This window comes from Mesocricetus auratus, unplaced genomic scaffold, assembly GCF_017639785.1.
Source record: "Mesocricetus auratus isolate SY011 unplaced genomic scaffold, BCM_Maur_2.0 Super-Scaffold_100006, whole genome shotgun sequence".
Taxonomy (NCBI): domain Eukaryota; kingdom Metazoa; phylum Chordata; class Mammalia; order Rodentia; family Cricetidae; genus Mesocricetus; species Mesocricetus auratus.
In genome coordinates, this window is record NW_024429190.1 from 89,723,605 (window position 1) to 89,736,945 (window position 13,341).

The window sequence follows — 13,341 nt, forward strand, 5'->3', positions numbered from 1 at the left end:
TGGAAGTAGCTCTGTAGACCAGGCTGTCCTCAAACTCTCAGAGATCTGCCTCTTGAGTGCTGGAATTAAAGGCATGTGCCACCACTGCCTCGGCCGAGAGTGCAGAAGTTTTAAGCTTAACTGTGCTGTCCTTTTTGAAGTATTGTGAGGATTAATCCAGAAAAGTTAACATTAAAAGGTAAGATTTTGAAGATACATTCAAAAATATCTTGACACCAGCTGTCAGAAGGCCTGAACAGCTGCTAAGTTTATTGTGCTTATTAAAGCATGTCCGCACTAGTGGCTCAGGTTCTGAGTGAGGTCCTCCATGTTCAATACCCTAAAATAAGACCCCGCTGATAACCACTGACTCAGCACTCCTGTGCTTTGTTATTGTTGTTTCTTGAATAAGTCGTTAAAACAAATAGTATTTATCCAGCCTCTGCTTTTCAGAGGGGAAAGTTAGTGTCTTAGTTTCTCAGTCTGTGTTGGTGAAGAGCTAGTTATTGTTTTCAAGTTCACAAGGCATTGCTTTTGTGAAGGTGCAGGTGTCTTGTGAACAGACCTATGTTGTGTTTAAATGCTTGCTCTACAGTTCACCATGGCTGTAAAGACAGGTTAGCAGAAGCATGAATGAAAAAAGGAGGGAGAAAGGTGAGAGAATCTGAGAACACATCTTCGCTGTATCAAACTTTCTTTACTTAGTCTCTCATTCAGTGGACACAAAGGGCTTTGTGCTTATTGGGTGCTTTTTAAAAATAATATTTTTTATTATTTTTATGTAGGGGTGTGTGTGTGGGGTGTATGTGTGAGTGTGTGAGTGTGTGTGTGTGAGTGAGTGTTGTGGAGTGTGTGAGAGACGGAGTGTATGTGTGTGTGTGTTTGTCTGTGTAGAATGTGTATTTGAGTGAGTGTGTATGTGAGTGAAAGTGTGTGTGTGAAAGAGTGTGCAGTGTGTATGAATGTGTATGTGTATGGAGTGTCTTGTTAATATGTGTGTGTGTGTTGAGTATGTGAGAGTATGAGTGGTCTCTGTGTGTGAATATGTGTGGAGTGTGTGTGTGTGTGTGTGTATGAGTGAGTGTGTGAGGCTGTGTATGTATGTGAGTGAGTATGAGTGGAGACTGTGAGTGTGTGTGTGAGTGTATGTTTGATGTGTGTGAGAGTGTGTATGTGAGGGTGTGTGTGTGTTTTTGTGTGGGCTTTTGGAGGCTAGAAGCTTCAAACACCCTTGAGCAGAAGTTACAGGGGACTGCTATCAGCCATCTGACTTAGGTTGGTTCCCTGCAGTAACAGTATGAGTTTTAAATCACCAAGGCTTCTCTCCAGCCCTTCATTGAAGGCTTTTTATTTAATCAATTTGTCATGGAAAAATAGTAACTGGTCTGAAATCAGACTGATTACATTTTATTTTGCTAAAGCTGTAGCAATAAAATCCTATGTGATATACAATGTAGTGCTAGATATAGAGTTTGAAATGCAAGTCTTGTGATTAGACTGTCCTTTGTGCTACAAACAACATGTTTTGTGTGAACTTTGCTGTTTGGAGACCAAGGGACAGGTCTAATCTCAAGATTTGCACTTTTGGCACTATTTTGAGTGAAAATCAAAGGCAGGGGGACTCTGCACCTTGTCCCACACTTATCACATCACCATCTTTCCTGCACCAACCATGAGTCACAGGTTGACAAGATATTACCCATTAAAGCAAAAAGATACCACCCGATAAACTTATCATGTTAGATTAGGACTATGTGATCACTTGGCCATATGTAACTGTAACAGAAAAATCAGGTCTGAGACATTATTTAATATGATAGATGGCAACACATTCACCTGGATCTTATAAAGATGACTCCACTTAATGTAACAATGGGGTTGAATCTATTGACCTATCTGATGTGTGTTGTCCCTTAAGAGAAATTAGAAATTTTCCAAATGGTCCTTGGACTTCAGCTTATCTCAGTCACTACTGTGCTGACTGAACCTTCTTTAGTTGTCACTGATCCACCCACTGAAACATGTCTCCACCCATTGGCCTGTAAGGACCCACTGCTGTCCCTTACCACACAGGACTCATTGTTTTCCCTCTGCAGCTCAGCTCAGTCCCAGCTCTGTGGCTTGGACTAACCCTGGTCTTTTCAGCAACTCCCTAACATCTTTCCTATCTGATGTCCAAGAAGACTACATGGCATGAGTTCCTTGCTTCAGCTTCTGCCTCTTTCTAGGAACCTGCATACTTTTTGAATTCTACTGCAGCATTTTTGCCATTTTTCTACCCAGTTTGTAACCTACGTTATTTGTACATATAGTTACAGGTACTGTATGATGGATAATATATGATCTGTGAATAAATATTACTAAGATTGGAATAAAAGAACTCATGGTACCCATCTAGATAACAAGGGAAATTGAGATGGCATGGCAATCCACACACAACAAAATTAACAGGTCTAGTAAACTGATTATTGTTCAGTGAGCTCGGACGTTGCAGAAACACACTAATGTCTTCATCATTGTAACAGTTACAATGGCAAAATTCATGATCTTATGTAATTTTGAATCTCTATTTCAGTGAGTTATCTTCCTTATGAACACTGATATGTCCTGAGTTGTGCTTTCCAAAAAACAAAACACAGTTGATGGAAATTATAAATAAAATGATCCCCTAACACCACAGAGTTTGCCAAGCCCCACTTTCACAGGGTGACAAATAATGTTCAGTCCTGTGTTCCCCATTGTCAGTGGTCCTGTAGATTTCTTTCTTTGTTTGGTGGGAGGAAATAAAATGAGCCTGCATGGTTTTCCCAGCATTTCAAACTTTCATAACTTTTATCTGGTATTTTTATGTTCTATGAAGAGGTTCCTGAACTATATGCATAGATGTAACCAAATACGTACATACTTAGTGGCTGGATACATCTACCTGGCAATCCAATAAAAAAAAAATATATATATATATATATATATTCTTCGTAACTCACCTTTTGCTAGATAAAAAGCAATCCATGTGTTAACTTCTTCCAAGTAATGAACCAGAGGAGGAATTAAAATAAGTAATTGCAGAATTCAGCAGGCTGTAAAGTTCTTGTAATTCTGAGAGTGGAAAGATAGTTTGGAAGCCACCAAAGACCTTATAACTTGTTACTGTGCTTTAACATGATATGATATTAGTCTTTATGTAGTGAGGAATTTTAAGCTCAAACAAAATGCAGAGGATAATCACACTATATCAATATCTTCCATGAGCGAAATTAAAAAAAAATTGAAGCTCAATACTAGGTACAGATACTTTAAAGCAGACTTTAGTCAAAAGTTTTATTTCACCTCCCTGTTTTCTGAAGAGGTGTCAAACAAAAATTTATTTGATTTCTTTAACTTTTTATTAAAGGGAAACTTTTAGTAATACAAAACTCATGACAGGCTTATCACTGAAGTTTTATAGACGGCCTCTCTAGAAAAGGTTATTCACCCACACTCGCTATATTACCAGGTGGAAAATAAAATGAGTTTATGGTGTGCTTTGGTAGACATAGGCTTGCTATATTTTGCTTTTATCTCTGTTTGTTTTAATATCTGTCCTCTATTCCTTGACCTATATACTTTATTGTGGGGGGGGCAAAAACTCAAATGTACTTATTTGGACTTTGTTGGCCTTGTTCTTCTTGAAGAATATTTCAAGGGGGGAATTCAAACTGTAAAAAAAGAAACTATGTTGATTTTGTGCAAGATGATTTTATACCTGGGAGCTGGTCCTTCTCGTCCATGGCTAGTTAAATCCTGTGCATATGGCTTCACTTTCTATTAAGCCCCTCTCATTTTTAGCAGAACTCTACCAGACAGAATTTATCATTAGCATTCTCTCTAGAGTGTTTACTTCATGTTTAGGTACATGGCTGAGGATAGGACAGCAGCCTGTTGGGTGTGGGACCTGTGAAGGTGATGAGCATGGGGCTTTGGTCTAGCCTGCTCTCAAATTCAGGTGGTAGGAAAGTGAGAGACACAGCATGCCCTTGCCTTCTGCCTTCCATCTGCGGGAACGCTTCTCTGTGAGTCAAGAAAACACCTCACTGCATTTTGTTTTCCTAATGCTTCTTGGCTTCTCACCAGCAGGTTTTTACAGTCTGGTGCTTGCCTCTCAGATTAGAAGAATGCTGGCATATTTTAACAGTTTCCTAGGATTCAAACAGCCTTTAATTAACGGAAAATTGATGTTTTGGAATCTTATCAAAATACGGGAGACAGAACATGCAAGCTATGCTTCCATACTTGCAGCTTCTAAATGCAGATAGTCTGAAAGCAGGGGCCAGAACTGTGTGCTCCTTGCAAGCAGCTGCCTGCCCACTGGTACGCAGGGTGGGATTTGTGTTGGAGTAATAGTCTCATTGCCTACTCATTGGTGCACGTCTGAATTCCTCCCACTCATGACTGGGGTGGAGACAGGCCGTACTTGAATTGTCAAAGCTCCAGGGTGCTGAACAGCTCAGGGTTGTTGGGCTTGTAATGGTAGGTTTGCTGGTGTTTTTAATCCTCTTCTTGCTGGGGCAGTGTGGTACGGCTGCCTGTTCAGTTTCTTTTCTGTTCCAGATTCATTTCTTTATTCTGCCGGAGTTTGAGCTGGTGAAAAGAGCAGTTCTGCAAAATAGCCCACTGAGACTTGTAGCATATTCTGAGCAGGTTAGTTTTCAAAGAGGGATGAGAGAGCAATGCGGGGTTATAGGGGGTTTCCCTTGACCTCTGAAAGCTTGGCTATAGACACATGACCGACTGAGCACCAGAGTTACAGGCAATTAAAATAAAGCAAGTTGTAGAGTGTGAAATATTAACTGATCCTTACATTATCATGTAGTTAGTATCCCGAGGAAAGGTGCTGCTCACCTACTTCTGGACGTTCTGTTCCAAAGCTATCTATCCACTGACCAAATCATAGCTGATAGGAGTAGATTCTGTGTCTTACTTTTTCCAGTGACCTAGAAAGCTCGTCTGTTTTTGTTTGTTTGTTTGTTTGTTTGTTTGTTGCACCAAAGGTCTTGATGTTTTCTTTTCTGTGCCTTGTGTCCCTGATCATCCCCTTTGCTCTTGTTTCTACAGGTGGTACATGCCAGAGTCCTGCTCTCCCAGCCCTGGTCCGGCCACCAGCCCCTCCTTTGCAGCCATCATTGGATATTAAGCCCTTTCTTCCCTTTCCTCTTGACACTGCAGCGGCAGTCAACCTGTTTCCCAATTTTAATGCGGTGAGTAGCAGATTCAAATTTGCACCTGTCCAGGATAAGAAGGCTTTAAGCCCAGGGGTGTTTCTGATACCATTTTCTGTTACAGAAGTCTTGAGGTATTGTTTATTCCACAGTGTTTCTGTGTGCCATGGTGAAGTTGGGTGCCCATCTAGGAAGAAAATGTTCAAGGAGTCAGTTCCCTGGGGCACATGGTGGAATGAGAATTCATTCGTTAATATGAGTTGATGTAATCTGAGACTCTTTTTTTGTAAAACAGACAACTTTGCTTTATTTTGGAACGCGCCAAACTGAAATTGAACAACTCTATTTTGGAGTATAAAAGTTAAAGTTCAATGTATCGTTTTTAACACTTGAGTCTTCTGAGTTGCTTCAAATGTATGATTCTTTTCTATTGCAATAAATAGGACTACAAAAGTAGCCAGAAATCAAGCCGATGCCTCAAAGTTGCTAGTTTTCCATGTCTCTCTAACTTCTGCTCAATGAAGTGGTTTTGTGTGTGTCTGTAGTGGGTTAACAAAAAAAAACTGGATGCTATAATATAGGGGCCACTCTTGTAGAGGGGTGAGCTGCGCCTCATACCTGACCTAGTACCTTCCCCTGTCATGAGAAGCTCCTTTGTATCTTTCTGTCATCGTCACTCTACTGCTACACACTGAGACCTCCACTCCTCTAAAAGCAGAGACCTCTTTCCCTCCAAACTCAGGGATCCCCCCACACCTCTGAAGTCTATTAAATCAAGGGATTTCCTTGGTTCTAGATAGTGCTGTTGGATTTCCTATCCCAACTGAGATGAGTGGCTAAATGTTACTAAATGTTATTTCATCCAAAGGACCAAAATAATAAATTCAGTCTGATAGATTAAAAAATGTGATACATTTAATTTATATGACTGTTTTCCTCCTTACTTTAAACCCGCTTAAGACTCTGGCACTAATGTCCACCCTACAACACCCTCCATTCCCAGTTACAGATGAGTCAGGTCAAATGTCTCCTAAATTATTCTGTTTCTTTAAATTTTATTGGAAGGTTTCTCAGCACAAATTCAATTATTTTCTTATCTCTATTTTCACTCTTTTAAGATGCTGTAAGATGGTATTCATCATATTTATCATAAATGTTTTGTGTGTGTTTGCAAGCCATGAGAACTTCCTTAGGACAGAAATTGAAGTGAACCCAGATTGGATTGGGGGGGTGGAGTGTGGGAGGAGGGGAGGGAGAGGGAACTGGGATTGACATGTAAAACAAGATATTTAAAATTAAAATTAAAAAAAGAATTAAAATAAAAAAGAAACAAGTAAGTTTTTGTTTTCTGAGAATCGCCTGCTTTGCATTTCAGCAGGTGATGCAATGGAGAGCAGGGCTTATCAGTGACAGGATGTGTCAACTGAGCCAAGAAGAGGATTAAGATGAGAGATCACCCGGTGACCTATGAGCTCAATAATACTCTTTTCTGATTGCAGCAACTTACCCAGAGCCTAACTTAACAAAAAGTATAATGATCTGCCCACAGTGAAGCCCTTCAAGAATGGAGAATCCAGAAGGACTTATTCCTTAATAGTGTTTCATTACAGGAACTTGGAATATGGTGCTATTTAAATGACAATGGTATGCTAGTCAATGCTAGTAGAAAAAGGCATATCCAATGATATCTTTGTATTCAGTTATTGAAGAGGAATTTTCCATAAAAACCTTACTTTGAGATGAGTGGGGTAAGCTAGACATGGTAACGTATGCTTGTCATCCCAGCCTTCTCAGAGGCTGAGACAGGAATATCTCAAGATCAGATCAGTCTGACCTCATATTAAGAGAGATACTTTGTCTCAAAAGGAAAAACAGAGGGGTTGGGAAAAGAAAGAGAGGGAGGAAGAAGAAAGGAAGGAGGGAAGAAAAAAAGAAAAATAGATTCCACTAGAAGGCAGGTAATATAGAGGTGAGACTAAGAGACAGAGTTTAGGGGAGTGTTTGGCCCTAGGTGTATTAACTTCATCACTCCTCCTCCCCAAGACTCTGGGAGCATTATGAAAGAGGGGACATAACAAAGAGATGGAATAGGTGTGTTACAAAATGATGCTTCTTGATATAACATGCTGTCTCATTAATGAAGTCACTGCAGTGATGCATTCAAGAACACTCTGCACTTATGGATAGCTGCATAAGACCTTCGCATGACTGGGGCCTTAATATGTCATCATGGACAAGGTCCCATCTCTCCCTGAGGAACCTTTGGTTGCTGGGAATGGGGTGTCATGTCATGTTCTTCTGTTGCAGAGTAGAGACCCATAGATTACAGGGCATGACCAAATTCTGAATTGAGAGTCTTCTTTAGAATGCTTGGCAAGAAATACTTCTTATAGAGCAATCTTTCCTTGAATGCATTTTACAGGTAGTTTTTCAAGGCAAAGAATAGAATAAAGCTATATTCTAGTTGGCAGTTGCAAAGGTAAGTAAGGCAATCAAGGAAGCAAACAGATTAATAGAAGCCAAAACATACACTTGTCTGGGTCATTGGGAATCTGAGTTTCCAGAACAGGGCTGGATACTTACCTATAGGGCTTCATAGCAGTGCTAGAAAAGAAGGGTTAAACCAAAGATGACACCAGCTGAGACAAGATGGAGAAATCTTTTCCCTGTCATGCTTCAGTGGTGTAGCCACTGAAAATTTGTTCCTGCTCCAGCAAGAAACTTCCTTTCTATGCTCATGTGGACAATTAAAGACACACACTAGAAAGATGTAAAAGTAGAGGGGAACTTGTTGGAAAGAAAGTTCAGCAGAAGGAAATGGGTAGGAGAAGGAAATAGGAGAAGATGAATAAGAATATACATGTATGATACTATCTGCAATTTAAAAAGGAAGGAAGCAATAGAGAGAGGAAGCAAGAGAGGAGGGAGAAATGGATTCAGGTAGAATTACAGCAGCATAAAAATAACATTTCTAGGACTATGGTTTCTTACCTTGCCTTTTAAGACAACCATAGGGAAACTCGCTGAACACTGAAATTCTTTCCTCTTAAATGGAGTCACTACAGACCCCCAGCTCCTTTCCCTGATCTCTTTGTCTGTCTTTAGGCTAAGTAGCTTTCTGGCAACAGCTTGCTCCCACCAGCACCTGGACTATAATTCATCAAGGTGCTTAATCTGACTTGAGAGATCACTTGACAACATGGCGTGCCTGACCCAAGTCAGCTCTGTAATTGTTTAGGCATTAGTTTTGGAAGATTATTCAAGCTTAATTTAAAACTTTCAATATGCCTCTTGGGAAACATTAAAAACAAAGTGGTTACCTTGATTGACAGTGAGACTTGTTTGTCAGTAGGAAAAAAATATCTGCTCTGCTCTTCGACTGAGCAAATCTTCACCTTCTTTGCTGCTGTTTCTTCATCTTAAGGAGAAGTGGACATCTGGGTGGTGGTGGTGCACACCCTTAATACTAGAACTCCAGAGGAAGAGGCAGGTACATCTCAGTGAGTTTGAGGGCAGCCTGGTCTACAGAATTCTGGACAGTCAGGAATACATAAAGAAACCCTATCTTGAATCTCTCACAAAAAAAGAATAAAGTAGACATGTGAAACTTCTTCCTTTGGTAGTTATGCCATTCAAAAATTGAATTTGTTCCTCCTTGTGAACGAAGATAATCTGTGTAACTGAGGCTGGACTCTACAGCAAGACTAAATTCAAATACTAGGGATGTTTCATATCACATGGGAAATTCACACATTTCCTGTATATCCCAGTATCTTCATCCACAAAATAAATATTTATATGTGTGCTGAATATGTGAGTCAAACTGTTTAAAACAGGGCTTCATCATATGGGCAGGCTACTGAATGATTCAGTCATGCTGTCCTAAGGGGTTTCAAAACTCTTCTGAATTTGAACATGGCAGTTCACTGACTAAGTGGTTGTGACAGTCTGACATGAACATTTTCCTGTTTCTTGTAGCCTGAAGTGTATTGCTGTTTGTTCACTAGGACCTTGGGGCCCTCTGCTCCTGTGCTTGTTGTCTATTCTGTGGTTGCTCTAGCATTGGTAAAGCTACAGATAGTTAAAGCTTAAGCCTTTCCTGCTTTAAAACAAGAACATTAGGAAAGTCCACATATATGGACTTTAGATTCAAAATCAGGACATTGAATATCTCTGTAAGCTTCATTGTGGGTTCTTGATTTTATAACAGTTGGAAACTCAATCCAGGGTATTTTAAGTTTAGTTTTCCTCCTGTTTCCAATTGTGTGTTCAGAAGATCTCATTCCATCAGGTTGAAGATAAGTCCAATTGAATTTCTTTTTCTAGATTTATTTATTTATTTTTATGCATATGAGTGTTTGCTTGCATGTGTGTGTGTGTGTGTGTGTGTGTGTGTGTGTGTGTGTCATATGCATGCCTGGCACCCAAGAAAATCATAAGAAAGTGTTATACCTCATTGAACTAGAGTTAAAGAGGCTTGTGAGGCACCATGAGGATTCTGTACATCAAACCCAGGGACCCTGAAGTGTAACAACTGCTCTTAACTATGAAACCATCTCTCCAGCCCTTCCAATCTAACTACATAATAGGGTGTGCTAAGGTTTGAGAGCCTAGCAGTTCTAGCCAACCTATGGTGGGGGAGGGGCATTACTGGTTGAGTTATTTGTGTGCATAAGCACTTGTGAGTTGCTTTTTGTTGGATTAGTCATTTAGGTGACAAGCTTTTTATGTATTGTACTTAGCACCTGCAAGTCTCATAACACTGTCAGTGGTCGTAGCATTGCAGACCCACAATGTAACAATTGTTTCTTTGAAGGAAAGTACTCCTTAGCCATTCTGCCACCAACTTCCACTTGTTTACCATTGTAAACAATTTTCGTGATGATTAGTAATTATCAATTTTATTTTTCTTTGACACCATGAATAGAGCATCTTCTGCTTATTTGAGGTAAGGTATGCCATTAAGTTGAAGACAATTTTACAAACAATTCTTTAAAAGCAAAATACATAAAAAATGTAGCTAGCCATCTCTGATTGTTATAAGCCATTGGGTTTATGTATGAGTCAAAATACATATGAAATGAGTCTGTGAAGGTAAACACAGTGAGGGGGACTATGTGGGTGACTTAGCAAAAATATTAGGATCCCTTAGTCTTCCTAAAGATACTTTTCAGGAAGGTTATGCTGTATTTTTGAATGTTCCAGAAAGAGCTGCACAAAAGCAAGTTCCTTATGCACATACACAACAACCTTTATTAGATACTTCCATGTCATTGTGACCAAAATCTTGGCTGAAATGACTTTAAAATGGAATGGTTTGTTTTGGTTCATGGTCTCACAAAGATCTAGCTCATCACAGTGAATACTCCTCATAGCATGGGACAGCTGAGGAAGCAGAATGTTCTAGATTGGAGCCAAGAGAAGGTATAACCTTCAAAGGCCACCCTAGTGACAGACCAGCTTCAAAAATCACTATAACCAAGGAATGAAGTTTGCAAAACATAGGGATATAAGATAATTTCTGATCCAAACCATAATGCTGCCCTTCAGTCATTCAAGAAAATTTCAGTGTTCAAAGGTATTGAGAATTAGGGAACATATCCTAGCTTGTGTTTCTGAACAAAATTTATTTAGAAAGTAAATAGATGACACCTATGAAGAAACGAATTGGAAGTGGCACATAAATTAATCAATTGAGTCAACTGTCCCTTGGATTCATCTGGTGCGGATCTTGACAAGAGAAGATTTATCAGAGACTCTAGCATGACTTCTTACGTGAAGATAGGTCAGGGAATATGGAGGAGTTTTACAATGGACTAACTATATAGGTGCCTTGATAGAGATGATTGTGGTATAGAATGTCAGCATATACTATAGAGCAGTAGGCATAGTGAGAGTGTGTGAGAAAAATGTTCCACAACTCTTGGCATTCAAATAATGGATGATTTAATGTAAAGATTTAGCTTCTTGTGCAATCTTTGGCTGCTTACAAAAACTAAAGATAAGCTTGCTTCTGGCTAAGTTTTTTTTCTTCTTTTTTGTTTGTCTGTTTTTGTTTTTGTGTTTCTCACGAAGTTGGAATATTAGAAAAACATCAGTTATCCTCTACAAGAGTTTCTTTCACTCAAATCCCATGACCTGCTTCTCCTTAGTGAGATCTGCCAGCATAATTTATGGTTTCAAAGTTGTGGGATGCAGAGCTGGATTGCCCACAGAAGGCCTCCATAGGGCCAGCTACATTGAGTCAGAAGGTATAAAACACATCTGCAACCATCGCTAGAAGGAAGGAAGTCCAGTGCGCAGGAAAAAAATTAGAAAAACTAAACATTAGGTTTGTTTTCTGAGGTTATGTAGGCTTTTAAATCCTAGAGGGTAAAACTGAAACTGGGTTTTGGAAAGGACTGAGAACATCATTCAAAGTGGGATTGCATTAATTAAACATGTTACTGGGCCTTATAGCTTCCTTTTCATTTTTATATCTGTTATGTATTTTCTTCATATTCTAATCCATAGTCATGGTGCTGTGTGACTTTTACTCTGGGCATGTGATTAAATATCTATTTAGCAAAGATACCAGGGCTAATTATGGGGAATAAGGGTTGCCTTTAGGAATACAGATGAATCCCAAGAGGGCTACATTATCATAAAGCCCACCACAGACTAAATGAAAATCTGCAAAAGCTGTGTAACTGGAGCCCCTATATGATTTGCAGACAGCTTGACACTTCAGGAAAGTCCTCTCTCCCTGGAAGGTCTACTGCTTACATAACTTTGATGAGATGCTCTGTAACTTGGTGCACAGTTCAAGAACTCCTAGAATCTTAAGTTGTTTCCTTCTCGAATCTACCACTTTCTCAGTCTTAAGCCTAACTCCAGGAAGGAGTATTTCAAGTAGAAGGAAAGTGTGACACCACAGGAGCTGGTTCTCTCTACCATGTGAGTTCCAGGTATCAAACTCAGGATGTCAGTCTCAGCAGTAGACACTTTTATCTACTGAGCTATCTTGCCAGCTCCAGATTAGATTTTTCAGTTGCAATAGAGGCAGGAGGGTGAAGGAGGGGAGAGGCAGGCTGGGACAAAGAAGAGCAGTTTATGCTATTTATGAAGTGCTTCTCATAGGAATTGTGGGAAATCATGTTAAAATGCAGATTCATAGTCAGTAGTTCAGAGATGTTTTAAATTAGAAATTCCACAGGGTTGTGGAGCTGGGAGGAATTACCTTATAAAAGGGCCATATTGGGTGTGCTCACAATCATTGATAGGTGGTCCTGAAGACAAAAGGCCCCTCAGGTGGATGCAGTCCCATGACTGGAACAGAGAGCAAGCTGAGTAGCTTTGTAACCTGACAGGGTGGATTGGGAAGCTAGAAGGAAGATGTGAACACTGTCAAGTAATCATGTCAATGGAGGGCTTATTCGGGCACTCAGCAAGTAGTCACTGAAGACTTACATGTGATAGATCCCAAGGGTTCAGCTATGAATCTCACAGCTAAGTCCTCAGTAGTATAACTTATTCTCTGGGGTGAAAAATATGTGAATGATTTTTCATTTGCTTATTCAACGATTTCTTTGTTTTACAAACTTTAGTGTCCTACTAAATAATTCTCAGTGCAGGAAAATGTGCCTTCTGAAAATAATTTTACTCAAAAGCATCTGCTATAAGCACGGCTCTACTGAATATAATTGAATAAGAGGGTAAGGAATGGGTAAATCAACTCTGACTGATCCACTCACTGGGCATTTGTCAGACCCTGGCTATATGTCTGATAACTTACACACCAGGTTTACAACTACGAGAGGAAGGGGAAGAAAAGCATGATGGGAAGGAGAGGGGAGAGAAGCATGATGGGAAGGAGAGGGGAGAGAAGCATGAGAAGGGGAAATGGGGAGGAAATGAAGAGCAGAGAAGGATGACAGAGTGACAGGAGGATGAGAACCAGTGAAAAAGTGAGGAAGAATTGGGGGGGGGCAGAAATGGAAGAGTAAAGAAGAAAAACAGAACAGTAAGGAGGTTGAAGAGGGGAAGACAAGGAGGGGGTGAGGGGGAAGAAAGAGGAGAGGCTAGAGAGATTAAAGTGGTGGGAGGGGGAGAATGCAGCTCTTGCCTCAGAGTTGACATAGCTGACTAGTTACTCCTTAAAATACTCTTCCCTAAGGAAATCTAAATA

At 39.9% G+C, this 13,341-nt stretch overlaps 1 protein-coding gene across 4 annotated transcripts in view; it reads left to right on the forward strand.

The window, feature by feature from the left end:
- The window catches only part of Znf385d (zinc finger protein 385D), a 918,709-nt gene that overhangs the window by 665,313 nt on the left and 240,055 nt on the right, over positions 1–13,341 (forward strand). For all 4 annotated transcript variants that reach the window (XM_040747650.1, XM_005080974.4, XM_040747651.1 and 1 more), the window contains one exon: positions 5,071–5,213. In XM_040747650.1, coding sequence (XP_040603584.1) covers positions 5,071–5,213 — 143 coding nt within the window. The remainder of the gene's footprint in view (positions 1–5,070; positions 5,214–13,341) is intronic.